At 53.5% G+C, this 15,386-nt stretch overlaps 1 protein-coding gene across 1 annotated transcript in view; it reads right to left on the bottom strand.

Annotated features, from left to right (window-relative positions):
- KIF26A (kinesin family member 26A) overlaps positions 1-10,930 on the bottom strand; it is a 99,988-nt gene extending 89,058 nt beyond the window's left edge. Inside the window, exons 1-3 of the mRNA XM_421394.8 lie at positions 10,835-10,930; positions 10,372-10,533; positions 8,378-8,641 (exon numbers count right to left, since the gene is read on the bottom strand). Of these exons, the coding sequence (XP_421394.5) occupies positions 8,378-8,641; positions 10,372-10,506 (399 nt within the window). The 5' untranslated portion in view covers positions 10,507-10,533; positions 10,835-10,930. The remainder of the gene's footprint in view (positions 1-8,377; positions 8,642-10,371; positions 10,534-10,834) is intronic.
- Between the last annotated feature and the right edge of the window lie 4,456 nt (positions 10,931-15,386).

Raw genomic sequence — 15,386 nt, 5'->3', positions numbered from 1 at the left:
CGCTGCTCACCTCAGCCACCCCTGCAAGCTGACCTCCTCCAAACACCAAGCAGCATCACATGATGGACCATGGGCACAGCCACCACCTCTGAACTGCTCAGCAGTCAAGACTGAAAAAGCAGCAGGCAAACCATGAAAAAAACTTTTATTTGATAAAACTGCACACAAGCTGTAGGAAACTGCTGTACTCTGAGAATGGCAGCAGTGCTAGAAGGAATAAATACATGCTACCACAAACAATACGGTAAGAACAACACAAGGCAATAAAGAGAGTACAATGCAGACTGAGTACATCTAACTTCCCAGATGACTTAAAGCACAAAGCCAAACACTGCCCATTTGCAGTGTAATCAGCGCTGATCAATCTACACACACTGACAGCAACACAAACCACGCTGTAACAAGTTGCGTGTTGTGGTAAAGCAGGAAACGCATTTAAACATAATCTTCTGAAAGCTGTGAGAACTAGGACTAATACTTCACCGTAGCTGTTAGTGCTGAAAGCCAGTCAATGCCAAGCCTAGCCAGAAGTATCACATTTCAGAGCCGTACAGAACACTTCCCATCCTATTCACCCAGCAGTGCAAAATCCCTCAGCAATAGCCAGGGAAGATTTGCTAAGAGCTAAATGAAAATTGATCATTTTCCCACAGCTGCCCAGCATTTCAATCAGTGCTGTGCAGGTATTGACATATGGTAACGCTGGCCCAACCCCAGAAGAAGCTGAGAGCAGTCTGCCAAATTCCAGGAATGCTGATCAAAGACTGATTTTTAAGGCCTGACTCAGAAAGAAGGATAATTGTGTGCACCTAAGCCTTTTTTTTTTTTTTTTTTGTGATCAAGTGCTGAGATTCCGCTGATTCACCCTACATTTGAGTGATGCATCCAACAGTCAGACTGGTAGTGATGAAACAAACTTGCAACAATGGCATTACGCTGCCTAAAATAGGTGGGTTTATTTATACCAGCTAAACATTCTTTCTCCGGCATGAAAATGAACATCTGCCAGTTACGCCCTCAAAGTTCACGCAGCTTCAAAGCAAAGCGGTCAGTGCAAAGAACTATACAGCAGAAGCTTGCATTCACTTAAACTTATCCTACAGAATACATTGCTTCTGCAAAGAAACATTAGCCCCACCCTTGGCTTGGGATAACCATTTGAAGCCTCGCTCTTGGATTTCTGTACAAACTTATCTTTTTTTCCTCCATTTCAAACCAAAACATTTCAAATGAAAGCTAATAAGTAACACACTTTGGCACAAACTACAACAGAGGAAGGGGGGACCAAAGCCACTGGAGAGCCTCTGACTTACTGCAGGGACACACCCCATTTCCTCAAGGCAGCTTTCTGGTTTCATCACAGGGATCGCAGCACAGCCTGAAGATAAGCCCCTTTTAGATGCCATGGGTACTGCTTTAATCCACACTCCCTGAGCTGATCTGATACCTGATGCTTAAGCAGGCTCCACTTTGCCCGGACATCCTCCGCAGCACTTTCCACAGCCTCACCACTCCTTTCCAGGAGAACTGGCAATTTTCTTCACAGATTATCTGAAGTCTCCGGCTTTGTTTGCTGCTTTTGCTGCTGCACAGACCCCTGCCTCAAATCCCCCTGGGAGAGGTTCACAGTTGGTCCTCAGAATGCACTGGTTTCTGTGTTCCTGTGTTAGTATATATTTCTCCTTGTTACGTTATTATGGGAGCAGTCAGCCTGGCTGAGAACAGCAGGTGACGATGCTCAGTGCCATACCAGCCAACAGACAGAGTCCTCACCACAATTACCAAAAATGGACAAAAGATGGAAGAAATTTATCTCTGCTGGGCAAAGGAGAGGTTAAGCACATGGATATTAAGCAGCTTGTCCAAATTCACACATAAAGGCAGCGACAGGTCTAGGAGTTAAATTCATGACTTGCATCCCTACCCAGCGACTGAACAATTCCTTCAATGGCAAAGGCAGCAGCAGCAGACTCGATTCCCATAAAAGTAAGGTCCAAGTTACCTCCCATCAGGTACCCATTTAAAACACTACACAGAGCTAGCAGACACTTGTAAAAGAAGCCAGCCTGTTCCTGATCCAGTGCATGGCCAGTAGCACAGACAGAACTCACGCCTTCTTGAAGGTGCTTTCCATTAGTGGATATACTAGAAATGTAAGTACAGAACAGTTAATCCAGTGCTGCAGGTCTGAGGTCAGAGGCGAATTCAGACAAATCAAATTTCATAGATTTCCAGTACGTAAATACATAAATATATACATAAAAAGAAGATAGGATACTCTCAATTTTAGAGCAGCCTGCCACGCTTGCTGTGAATAACATCCAAACAGATGTATTTCATGAAAATGATCCAACTTTGACAAAGGTAACAGCATCATCAGAGAAAAGTCTTCCACAGGACAAACATGCAATTTCATATCGATTTTCCTCCTCTACACAGAGTGGAGCAAAGCCTCCACTCACTTGTCATAACAAGATGTTCATCGGCCAGATGAAAACCCAGCTGGTTCTTCCCTACAATCAGCATCTTCACAGTGGGAAATAGGATTTGGACCCACAAAGTGAAAGCCAACAGAATGGTTGAGCTTGGAAGGAACCTCTGGGTCCATCTGGTCCAACCCCTGTTCAAGGACGAACACCTAGAGGAGGTTGCCCCGGACCACATCCAGACAGCTCTTCATCACCTCTAGGGAGGGAGGCTCAGCTGTGAGGTACCTGCAGAAGGAAACCTAAGCAGCGACGTACACTTAGCAGACAATTCTGCTGTTGAGAAAGCCAAATCCCCCATTGGCTCCAGCCATTCCCTGGCACTGCCAGGCCCAGAGGAGCAGCCGCTATCAGCTGCTGTGGGCCATGGGAGAGGAGGATGACTGCTGCCTCCTGTAACCTCCCTGCAAACAAGCCAGAGGCTGGGATCACCGTAGGTGGAAACTCTTGGCAAAAACAATAAAGCAGCAACTACATATTTCAACAGGTTCAAAGTAACCTCAGATGTTAGCAGCAGATGCTCTTTTCCACCCCCTGGGATTTTGAAATGGTTTATGTGTTTCCTCCCTTTCCCCTAATAGGGCAGGGTGCTGAAGGCATTAGCCACAGCAATACTAATTACCCCCAGCTAGCTGGAGACCGCAGCACCTCCAGCTAATTGCACAACCCCTGCTCCCCCTCTGCAGATCCCCCAGCAAGAAGGTCTGTGGCCTCAGGCATCTCAACTGCAGGATAATCCTACTCACCTGTATTTTAAAAGGGCATGCTTGAAAATCCTAAATGTCTAAAGCGAACCCATTACAGTTAGTTTCCGCAGCCTATAGTATAGCATGGGGTCTGCTGCACAGACTGAAACAAGCAAATGGCTCGTGTCAACTAATCTGACATGGTGCTGTCACTAACCCTGTTATTAGACTGCACAGTACCTGCAATCTGCATCTGAGCTCGTAGCCCCAAGCACTCTGCAGCCAAGTCCCTGCAAGAGCCTCTCTTGCAAAACTAAATATTAAAAGTGCATCTCAAAAAATGCCCTGTACTTTCATATTTATTAACTGAGACTTTACTTTTCCACTTACGTAGTTTTTGAAATGTTAAATACAGAACATTTTAAGGTGCGCTCAGTGCTTGTAAAGAGTCCTGAAAACTCAATTACTCTGCAGAGGTATAAGACGCAGTTCTGCTACTCAGCATCCCTTATCCACGTCAACCTGGTTACATAAGGCCTCCTATGGAAAGAAAAACAGCCCTTTGGTTAGGGAGGACACCGAGACTGGCCAAGGCTCAGGTCTTTCAGCCTTCCCCTACAGCTTTGGAACCTGTCAAATGATCTGAAATAGAGGTGGGAGACTCAAAGCAAGTGCCCACAACTTCCAGACAACACAAAGAAACACCTGGGATCAGTACAGAGGCACAAAGAGAGCCAAGGAGGTGACTGATGCACTCATCCAACCAAACCATCCTTCCTGAGCTCTGCTGCTGGTGGAAATACACGGGGTTATTTAGCATGAGAAACCCACAGGGAAGTGCGTGCTGTTCCCAAAACTTTGTTCTTTGTTTCCTGTTTGAGTGATGCCATCAGCATCACACAGGTGTTCCCATGGATGTGGGAAGCAGCAGGTGTGGTGGGAGGCAGCCCGGCAGCATGCCTGAAGCCTCCTGGGACTCCCCTTCCTCAAGAGAGCAGGTTCCTCCAGCTCAACCCAAGTAATACAAACACCATGGGATGGAACACCTCTCCTCCAAGAACAAGCTAGGAGAGCTGAGGCTGTTCACCCTGGAGAAGGCTCTGGGGAGGGCTGAGAGTGTTTCAGTACCTAAAGGGGGGCTTTAAGGAGATGGACTCTTCAGCATGGTCTGTTGTGACAGGACAAGGGGAAATGGATAAAAACCAAGAGGAGGGGATTTAGACTGGGTGTAAGGAAGAAATTTTTTACAATAAGGGTGGTGAGGCACTGGCACAGGTTGCCCAGAGAGGTGGTGGGTGCCCCATCCCTCGAGACAGCCAAGGTCAGTCTGGATGGGGCTCTGAGCACCTGATGGAGCCGTGGATGTCCCTGCTAACTGCAGGGAGTTGGACTGGATGGCCTTTAAGGGTCTTCTGCAACTCAAACGATTCTACGAATTATTCTATGAACACAGAGAATGCTGAGGGCATGGTGAGCCAGAATCAAATGATTCACAGTTCATTAGCAGCCAAGGGCATGAGCTGTCCTGGTCACCAGCACTCCAGAGCAGGACTGGTGAAACACCTCTTTGTATCCAGCCATGGCATACCGGGTCAGCTGGGAGTACAGGGAACACAGGGCTCTATGTATCAGGAAAAGTACTCTCCATCCCAAGGGCACACACTGCTCCTTCATCTCCCAAACACTCCTGGAGCATTTCAGTGGTGCGCTCCATATAGCACGCAGTGCAGGTAATGCAACAGGGATCCCAACAGGGAAAAACAGCAGCTCCCAGAAAGTAGGACAGTGAGAACTCAGCTGAACTCACAGTAACGCAGAGCTCATGTCTTCCCATCCCATAGTGCCCGCACTGCACAGCACGAACTGCATGGGCTGGGGACAGATGAAACAGTGTCATCCTTGGGCTGGGAGGGACACAGTGCTCAGCTAACTGCTTCCAAAGAAAACTTCCTCTTGTCTTGGCCTCCTCTTGGTCCCGATGACAAACTCCTATTTCAGTAGAACTGGGTATGGTTCTTCCTCAGCTCAGTGTGCACCTCACACCATCCCTGCCTGTCCCTTCCCTGGGGGGCTCACCTCGTTCCCACACACACCTCTCTGGACACGACAGCTCGTTCGGGTTTACTGAGCAGGGGCGCCGTGCAAATTAATTAATTAGCACTTGATGAAGGACTGGGAAGATGATTTTAGTGCTAAGTATTATTATTACTAATTTAATCCGCAGCTCCATTCAGTCCTCAGCCTCTCTTGTGAAACTGCCAACAACGATGCCAATTAGCGGTAATTGTCGGGGTGGCTTTCGGGGCTCCTTGCCAGCCAGGCAGCGACCACCAAACCACCTCCCCAGGCTGCCAACAGCAGCAGCTTCCAGGCACACCCGGAGCCCCGGGAGCCCATTACAGCTCCCCACGGACACAGCCTGCGAGGCACATGCAAAACTTTTACTTCAGGATAAAATGAGGCACCTTTTCCTTTCTCCCTCTTTCTTTTCTCCTCCACTTGTTCAGTGCACGACCCAGCAACTGATGCTGCAACACCCCAGTGCCAATCTGTGGTACTTCCAGATTGAACTTGGCTTTTATTTTCCCCACCCTCCTCATCCTTGCTGATTCTGCTTTGCTCACGGCCTCACTGTGGCAGCAAACCGTAAAGACAGCAGCAGCAAAAAAAGAAGGGAATCGGCAGCGTGGGGTGCAATAAATCGGCTGTTTAGGAGAACTGCAAAGGAGTTTTAACGTAAGCAGAGAGGTCTATCTCTATATCATTTGTCAACAGAGATTTGGAGAACTTGAAAAAGCCCCAAACAGCGAACAGCATTCTGTAATCAATGCACATCATCTGAGCACCGAAACTTTGCATTATTTATATATTTTAAATAAGTCTAATTGGAAGGACAGCAACACACAAACGATGAATCACCGCCCTCCCAAGCAATTAGATCTGTTATCCCCGCAGACTGCAAACAGTGCCTTGGTTTTTTATTCTAATGTGAATTCAATCCCCTGTCAGCTGCCCCACGCAGAAGAATACAACTGCTCCCTTTCATCAGCACAGATATCAACAGCAGGAAACTGGCCCTTCTTTCATCTCCCAGGGCTCCCACCCACCTTTCCAAAGGGCTTTAAACCAGGTGTGGAAATCTTTCTCAACCTGTGCTGAAAGATCCCTTCACTGAGGCAGCAAAGGACAGGGCTGTGAGAGCAGCGTGCTCCCAGCAGCAGAGCCTCCTGCATTCGCTCCCCCGGGAGCTGCTTCCTCTGACAGTGCATTAGGAGAAACTCTTTGGCCCTTTACTGTATAGGCACGAAACTCAGGGAGAGGAGCTGCGTTTTCAGTTGTCTTGTTATGTAATTAAGAACGAAAGAAAGAAAGAAGGGGGGGGGGGGGGGGGGAACGCATGCTGCCTTTCTGGCACAAGCATTACAGCGTGCTCAGCCTGCCAGCTTATTGCATCAGATTCCCACTGCATGGCCAATGTGCTGCAGCTGAGCACCCCAAGCTCTGCTGGGTATCTCCCGCTATCTGCCGGGCAGAAGGCAGTGAGCGGGGTTGCTTGCTCCATCTTCCTAGCCTAGGAGCAGCTCAATGCCTGGGTGAGGGGTCTCTGAGCTTTCGGTTAAGGCTGAAGGTCTCGTGCATGCTGGAAAACTTAGTTTTAAAAGACCCCAAGTATCAGTATGCTGCTCGCCCAGTAACCCCCACGTACCCGTGACTCCGTGACTAAGCCTGTCAAGGTTCCAGCACTGTGATAATGACTCTGTTATTACTTTCTTAGGCACGCTGCAGAAAAGCGGGATTCACTCATTCATTCACCCGTCATCGAGTGCTTATGAAGGACCGGAGGGAAAGGACCACACAGACACAGCCCTTTGCTCCCCACACACCTGGCCAGCTCCTTCCCCACCCCGCTCATCCCATCAGGGATGGGTCCCACCGCAGTGATGGGAATTGGGTTGCGTGCACCCTTCTCCAGCCCTATCGCATGCATCTCACAATAGGAATTAAGCCATCCCATAAAACAAAAGGTCTGAAGATGCTGATCCGAGACCTTTACACCGCAGAAGAGGAGCTCATATTGATCCAGTTGGTCAGCACAGGGACTCCTGTTGATTTCAGAGGGTTTTGGGCCAGGCCTGAGAACGCAAACCTCGCTGACACTGCTCCACAATGCACTTCCAAACAAAACTATATTTAGATTCAATGGGAATGCTGTAGATCATACAGGAACTCTTTGAATGAAAATGAAGGTCAATAGGGTTTGGCTTCCTCTTCAGACCCTCCCCCTCCCCTCCCCCCCCCCATTCTTGCAGCCATCCAGATAAGCATTGTTTAGAAAACAATACCTCTCTGCCAAACGTTATCAAAAACCCAACACGGGTTTTTGGTGCCCTGAAACAGAACCTCGGGGTCTTCTACTGCGTTTTGCCCCATCACTGAACTCCAAGGGTCTCCCCAGGTCTCAAGGCTCAGCGTGAAGGTTTTTCCACCTGTATCAAGCTTTGTTTCACACAGTTACTTAAGGAAGAGAGACCAGAAGCAACGATAAAGATCTCTGATAGACAGAAACACAGAAGGAAGAGCAGTGCACATCTGGGCACCTCTGGAGCGCTCGTGCACTTTATCCACTCACTACCAGAGTCACCGAGAGGTGCAAACTCAAGGGAAACCACCCCGAGTGACTCCGGGACCTCAGGAACCTGAGGGAAACCCGAGGAGCACCAGGCAGAGAGAGCCCCCCAAAGCTCCGCTCCGGCTTCCTCCCGGCCACCACCGCGGGTGGATGTATATGGGGGGCACGGTGGGGTGTCAGCCGCGTTTCAAGTCCCCCTCGGGAGGAGGAGCCGAGCTGAACCCCCCGGTAGCTTCGGTGCGCTCCCACAAACGGGGCAGTGCGGAGAAAGCCCGGTCCCACCGCTCCCCGTGCCCAGGCAGCCCTCGCTGAGCCGCCCCGCTGCCCCCGTCAAAGTCACTTCTTATTTCAGTTTCTTTATCCCGGCAGCCGACGGCGGTACCCGCGCAGAGAGCACGCAGCGGCACTTTCCTTTCCGATAAACCAACGCCTGCAAACCCTGAAACTTTCGCAGCACCCTCCCGCTTCGCAAAGCGCCCGGGGTGCCATATCCGCGGGGCGCACACCTGCACGCCCCGGGGCCGAGCCTGACCCCTCCCTTCTCTCCCCTCCCGGAGCCGGCAGCCCCCACTTACCGGCGGGGCGTTGGGCGGGCAGCCTCCTGCAGCCAACCTGGCCGCCTGCCTCCTCAGCTCGGCCAGCTGCGCCTGGCAGCTCCGGCACCAGCCACCGGCCGCCGCCCGCTCCAGCGGCCGCGCTTCGCTCCCGACGGCGGCGGACCCCGCTCCTTCGGGCGGCGGGCGGCGGGCGCAGCGCTCCTCCTCGGGGGCGGCGGAGGAGGCGGCGGACGGGGGTTTTTTCCGAGGGGAGAGCTCCCGCCCCGCGCTCCCCTCCGCCACCTGCGGAGAGAGCAAAGAGAGCCTCAGCGCCGAGCATCGCGGAAAGCTCGGCACCACTCCCACCCACCTCAGCCACCCGCCCCGCGGGGGGGAAAATAAATAAATAAATGCGCGGCAAAAATGAAATAAATAAATAAAGTTATCAGACCAGGGAAAAAAAAAAAAAAAAAAAAACCCACGCGCGGGCAGCAGCGCTCCCACGACTCACCCCCTCAGCCCGGGCTTCGAGCCCCGGCCCCCTCCTCCCGGTCACCGCGCTCATGTTGGAGGGTGGGGGACGCGGCCCCGCTCCGCTACTGCGGGCGGCGCGGTGCCCGGCGGTGCGAGGAGCCCATGGTGGGCAGAGGGAGAGGCGGGGGTCGGCGCTAGGTGATGCTGCCTCCCATGCTGCGGACGGAGCGAAGTTTGGGTCGGGAGAGGGAGGCGGAGTGAGCTCCCCACGGCGGCACGGAGAAGGAGCCGGAGCACGTCGGAAAAAAGCTGCAAAAGTGCTCTCCGGGCAGGGGAGGAGGGGCCGGGCCGGGCCGGGCGGGGTGGGGTGGGGTGGGGTAAGCGGGGCGGGCTGGGTTTGGAAGGTGAGGGGGTGCCGTTTTCATAGCGGCCCTACGGGACAGTCCCAAACCGCTGTGCTCGGGGCGTTGTGCGCTGACAGCCCCGAGTTCCGCAGGAGCGGGGCGAAAGGGACGGGGTGCCGTGCGGCTGCCGCATCGGGGCACCCCGCGGGCATCGGGGCAAACGGGTCTCGGGGGCGCTGGGAAGGTCCCGTCGCTCCTCTGCAGGTGCCGGGGTTGCCCCCCACTTCCACCGTATCCGCCCTCCCCGGGCCGGCTCCGCAACCGCGATGTTGCTACGCGCGACTGTTGACCCGACAGATGGGGAAATTAACGCTCGCAGCTAATTGTCTACTTGGCTGCCGCTCCGGCTCGTGTATTTAGCACTTTTTTTTTTTTCTCTCCTTCAAGTTTTTCTCCCCCAGAGAGAGCCACAGGCGCCGCCGTCTCCCACTCCTCCCCCCTCCCGCAGTCCGGTCCCGCTGCCCCACGGCGGCGGCGCGGTGCTGCCCGCGGAGCGCGGGGAGAAAGCCGGGACGGGCGGGCGCTCTGCGGGGCTGAGTCCCTCCCCGGCTCCGCCGTCGCTGTGGCTATGGCGCCACCTTCCGGCCGCGGCGCGGCACCGCACTGCCGAGCTCGGCTCCCGGTTCGACCCCGGCAACGCGCGGTGGGACCGGTGCAGAGCATTGCGCTGCGGGGAGCAGCGCCCGGCACGGGGTGCTGGGGGAGAAACGTGCAGGGCTACGCATTAATTCCTCCCTCCCCAAAAGACATCCTCAACGCTTTCCCATCAGACACGTTCTTCACCGCTTAAACTTTCCCGACCACGTGTCTGAAGAGCCCCCCTCCAAAAAATATCACTGGGTGCCTGCCCCCCGGGGGCTGGGGCGGCCGCGTTCGCCCCCGGCACAGCTCTGCGATACCCGCGCACCGCTGCCCAGAGCCGCAACAAAGTTTCGGGTATTTCGCGTGCCCGAATGCCTCCCGCAGAACGCTCCATCGGAAACGTTCTCGGGTTGGACGGGGGCGGTGCCCCCGCGCTTCTCCGCGCCGCTCCGCGGAGCCGCCCGCACTGTTCGTGGTGCTGAAAGCCCGCAGAGCCGCCAACTTCGCTCCGCTGGAAGTTTGCCGTCGCCCCAACCCCCGCCCCCCCCCCCGCCCCGGACGAGGTGCCCTCACCTTGGCTTTGCGCCTCAGGAGGTGGCTGGTGAAGCCGAAGATGATGTCCGAGTCCAAACACAGAGCGCCGATCTCCAGCAGCCCGGGGCTTCTCCTCGGGGCGGTTGACGCGTCCGGAGGTTTGGGAAAAGCCATAGTTTGAGGGTAGGAGATATCCGGCTCCTGGGGAGGAGGCGATGTGTTTGGATGCAGAAAGAGTGGGGGGTGGCGAGGGGGAAGGAGAAAAAAAAAAAAAAAGAATGAAAGAAAGAAAAGAAACAAGAAAGAAAGAAAAGAAACAAGAAAAACAGCCAACACCCCTCAACTCACCCTTTAAAAAAGAAAAAAAAAAAAAAAAAGCCAAACGCGGGTGCGTTACTCCTTCATCCGAGAGGATGCGGGCTGAGGGAGCGCAGCCGGGCACCTCCCTGCCTCTCCCCGCCGCTCTCCCCCCGCTGTACAACCCTCCTCCCCCCCGGCGCACCTTTGCCTGACGAGCGCGGAGCTGCGCCCCGCTCAGCGGCCCGCCGGCACCGCGCTGGGTGCGCGGGGCGGGCAGCGAGCCGCTCCGCCGCCGGCCGCCATCAGTTCCCCGCGCCCGCTGGCCCCGAGCCCGCGCCGAGAGCCGCCTGCCGGCCCCGTCCGCGCGGGGGGGGGGCTCAGGGTGGCGGGTCTGTGTGCTTTTTCTCCCTCCTCCTTCTCCTCCTCTTCCTCCTCCTCCGGGATAAGGGCAAGGAGGGGAGAGCTGCCAGTGAGGGCAGCTTAGGAGGGGGAAAGATGCACACGCACGAAAAAAAAAAGGGGGGGGGGGGGGGGGAAGAAAAAAAAGAGAGAAATAAAAAAGGAGGAAAAAAGGGGGGGGGAGGGAAGAAGACGAAAAGACGGTGGAAAACAAAAATAAGGGGAAAAAAGAAAAGGGAAGAAAAAGAAGAAAAGATCGTGAAGAAAAAGAATAAAGAAAAAAGAAGGAAAAAAGAGGGGAAATAAGAAAAAAAAAAGAGGAAAGGAATAAAGCAAAATTAAAGGGGGGGGGGGGGGGGAGGGAGGAAGAGGAGGGGGAAGGAAAGCCCGAGGGAGCTCTGGGCTGGGCCTTTCACCCCTCTAGAAAGCTATAAATATAAGAGAGCTCCTCACCTGGGGGAGGGCGAGGCCCCACGGCTGCCACTGGGGCATCACAGCCCCGGCCGCACCTCCTTCCCCTCTCCCCCCCCCACCCCCCGGCTGCCCTACGCACAGGGTCCCCACGCAGGTCCCAGCCCGGGGCCGAGCGTTTGCCTCGGGGGTGGCTCAGGACCCAGCGGGGTACCCGCCCCCCGGAGGGGGCACGCTCCGCTCAGCGCGTTAATCCCTTTCTGTGTACTTTGCCGCTGAACAAATAACTCACGTCCTGACAAAGGCATTATCCCGCTGCATAGTGACGGCAGTGAAAGTCAGATCAATCGTCTGTTTAGCCGGGTCTCCGGGGGGCTGGTGCCGGCCCGTGCCCGGTTCCCGCTGTCACTGCCTCGGGGCGAGCCCAGGGCTGGGACCGGAATGTCGGGGTGGAGACAGAGGAACACGGAGAGGATCGTAGATGCACAGATTGGCTTCGTTTGGAAGGGACCCTTAAGGATGTTTGAATTTCAACCCCCTGCTGTGGGCTGGCTGCCCCCCATCAGCTCAGGCTGCCCAGGACCCCATCCAGCCTGGCCTTGGGCACCTCCAGGGATGGGGCACCCACAGCTCTCTGGGCGGCAGTGCCAGGGCCTCACCACCCTCTGATAAAGAATTTCTGGTCTCCTCTCTTAGTTTAAAGACATTTCCCCTCGTCCTATAAGAAGAGAAGAATTGAAGTCTCTATGGCTACAAAAGGACACCTTGTCTTTTTTTCACTCCAAATTTACCACGTTCTCTGTTCTGGGGTTCCAGCCCCCGCATCAGACAAGGAAGAGGGCTCAGTAGGCAGCTTTGTGCAGTGGAGGTGGAACCCAGGTGTCCCAGGCAGGCACAGGAGGGTCCTGGGGTGGAGGGAAGGGAGAGAGAGGCAGTGAAGTGAGATGCTTATGGCAAAGGGGTACAGATGTCTCCAGCTTCCTTACTGCCTCCCTTTCTGATATAGACACTTCAGACTAGTGTCAGGACATCAGCTGGGCCCTGAACCCACCTGGGATAAGTTCTGCAGGGACACAGGGACACTGTCCCACCTTGTGCAGCCTCCTGCCACAGACCAGCCCTATCCCTGCTTCCTGCCTTGCTGAGCGAAGTCTCCTCCCACCCCTCAGCTCCACTATTCTGCCCCATGCAGGTGGGATATGTCCCCACCCCTGACACGTACCAAACCTGAAAGGTGTCACATCACCAAGGTGCTGGGAAGTGGAAGGTAGAAGGAAAAACAATTCAAGCATAATGGACATCAACTGTCCAGATAAAGCACCGCACGCAAGGTATAAATGGACCTATCACCAGAACCCAAAGCAACACATGCCATTTACTGTTCATTGTGGAAAGAGGCTGGGAAACTTCCAAGAACAGATAAAACTAAGGCTCACTGCTTGCTTTGGAGGCATCTGCCCCCATTGCCCACATCTATAGCCCATGGTGAGTTTAAACATTCACCCCATGCCGGACGGGCCCCAGGAGGAACTGGGATCTTCTGTGCCCCTTGCCCTCTTGCCCATGAGCTCTGCCTTTCCCACCCTGCCCTGACCCTACTCCCCAACTCTGTGCAATGACCCCAGGAAGGTTTGGGTCTTAGACAGGCACTGAGCATCAGGCACCAATAGTCCGTGTGCAGCTCAAACTCACCCCTAATGTGGGGGTGTCTCTCTTCAGTTACCCCTAAAAAGGGGAAAATTACCTCAGCCTGCTGCCTTCAGGTGTCCTGCCAGCTGAAGCAAAAGTTATTAGCTTTTATTCAAGGCAGCTAAAGTAAAACATCAGCAGGGTGACAGTACATAATAATGGACTAGATAAAGTCCATTTTTCTTGGCCCTCTGAAAGCGATCTCCAAGCATTAAAACAGGTCTCTTAATAAATACCTTATCTCCCTGACACAGAGCCCTGGCTGAAGATAACCAGACAGCCATTACCCTACCTCTAAAATGACCTATTTCCATCAGGGCCACTTCAAACGGGCTCCTCTTTAGAGACCCCTCCCCAAAGTAGGCAGGGAAGGCATGAAGCCCCTGAGTTGGGGGAGCCAAGAAGAGCCAGGGACCCCATTCCCACCTCCAGGCAGGGTGGGGGACACTGCATTGCAGTGCATCCCCATCCCCCCAGATAAATCACCATGGGGTGAGGCATTCTCTTTGTGAGCCAAAATCTCAAATCCTCCCACTACACCTGCACTGGGACAGGCAGTGCTGGGGTCCCACAGTCCCACTGCCCTGGGCCAGCCAGGGAGATGCTGAGCAGAAGAGTGGGGCTAGAGCAGGCAGTTGAATCCCAGTGGTGGAAAAACCCTGCTCATCCCAATGTGAGCATCCCAGGCTGCATGGTGCTGCCGCACAGGTTGCACAGGACTCGTTCATTAAGGTACCATACAGGTGATAGTGGATTTATTAAGTATATTGCTGTGATTTCACATTTAATTTACTAAGAATACAATGGTTTGGGCTAGAGGACCCAAGGGAAATCTAGGCAACAGTGAGCAAAAATCCATGAAATTCAATGTAGCACACTAATCATGGAGGCATTATAGTATTAATTGCTATAATGATATACTTCTAATCCTATCTTACACCATGCCACATAATTTCATTGGGTAAGAGAGGAAAGGAATTAAATTTAGTTCGATACAGGCAAGCGTGTAACTTAATAGAGTAGTTTGACTCCTGCACACTCATGGGTTTAGGGCTAATGTCACGCAATGCGTGCCGCGGCAGGGAAGGACAGCACGAGACTTCTGATGCCCTCCCGGAAACCTAGAAGCAATGAGGAAAAGTGCTAGAATTCTGCTTTTCAAGAGGCAACCCAGCCATATAGAGGATAATTAGAATTCGTTGTAAAGATGATTTATCATGTCTATCATTGTGCTTGAAAAGGCGAGGTCACCCATGAATGCTGATGAAATTTCAAAGATCTGCTCCCCAAGGACTTTTTGCATCTGCTGCCCTCTGAGATGGGGAAATAGCCCAGGGCAAGCTTCTCATTAATACCACAGGAAAATATAAGCATTTTGTCAGACCTAACATTTTTCTTCGGTATGATACCTGACACGATTAGACCTTTAAATAACGTGGTAATAGGGCTCACTTTCAGGTTCACGGACTTGGCTTCCCCCCAGGTTTCGCTGGGTAGCAGCACCCGGCCCAGCCCCACTCAGCCCCAAACAAATGCAGCATGGGGTGGGCGGAGGTGGGAAAGCCGCTTTTGATCTTGTTTGTGTAATATGCAAACGAACATCAATGTGAGGGAAAGGGGGGGCGGCAGAGAAAGGAAAGCAGAGCAGGAATAGCCCTATGTGCTGCAACACCAGAGAGCTCATGAACAGCCAAAGAAAACATCATTTGGAAAACACGATAAATTAGTGGGACTTAAAAGACAACAATAGCAGGCACTGCCTGATTTAGAGGCTGCACTGAGGAAACCCTACAGAGCCCACCCTGATGCCCTGGGATCAGCCCCGCTGCCCCGGGCAGGTTCCCTGCAGGGCGCTGCAGGTTTCGAGGCGTTCACCAGGCACTGCCCGCCCAGGGCTGCGTGGAGGGCTTTTGTTTGTTTGCTGTTTGCTTGGCCTCACCTTTATTTTCATCGGGTCTGCTAGGTGGGATTGATTTGTGGGGTAGGCAGTAAAGACCATAAAGGGAAACTTCAGCCCTCACAGCCTGAGGAGAAAATAATGATCGTATCTGTGAAACTAACATGAAAAGCCAACACATCCCACTCAACCCTTGTACGTGTTCAGATGCTGATGTGGCTGCTGCCACCCTGGGGACATGGGGGTGGACACCCCTGGTGTTCTGGGGGGCTCCCAAAGAATCCTTCCCAGCTGCCCCCAACCACTCCTTGAGGGCTCCACAGGACAGGGTGGGACATACGGGCACCAGATGGGCCTG

This window comes from Gallus gallus, chromosome 5, assembly GCF_016699485.2.
Source record: "Gallus gallus isolate bGalGal1 chromosome 5, bGalGal1.mat.broiler.GRCg7b, whole genome shotgun sequence".
In the NCBI taxonomy this organism is placed as follows: Eukaryota; Metazoa; Chordata; class Aves; order Galliformes; family Phasianidae; genus Gallus; species Gallus gallus.
Note: the sequence above shows the minus strand (reverse complement) of the source record. Positions and strands in the feature narration are given on the sequence as shown.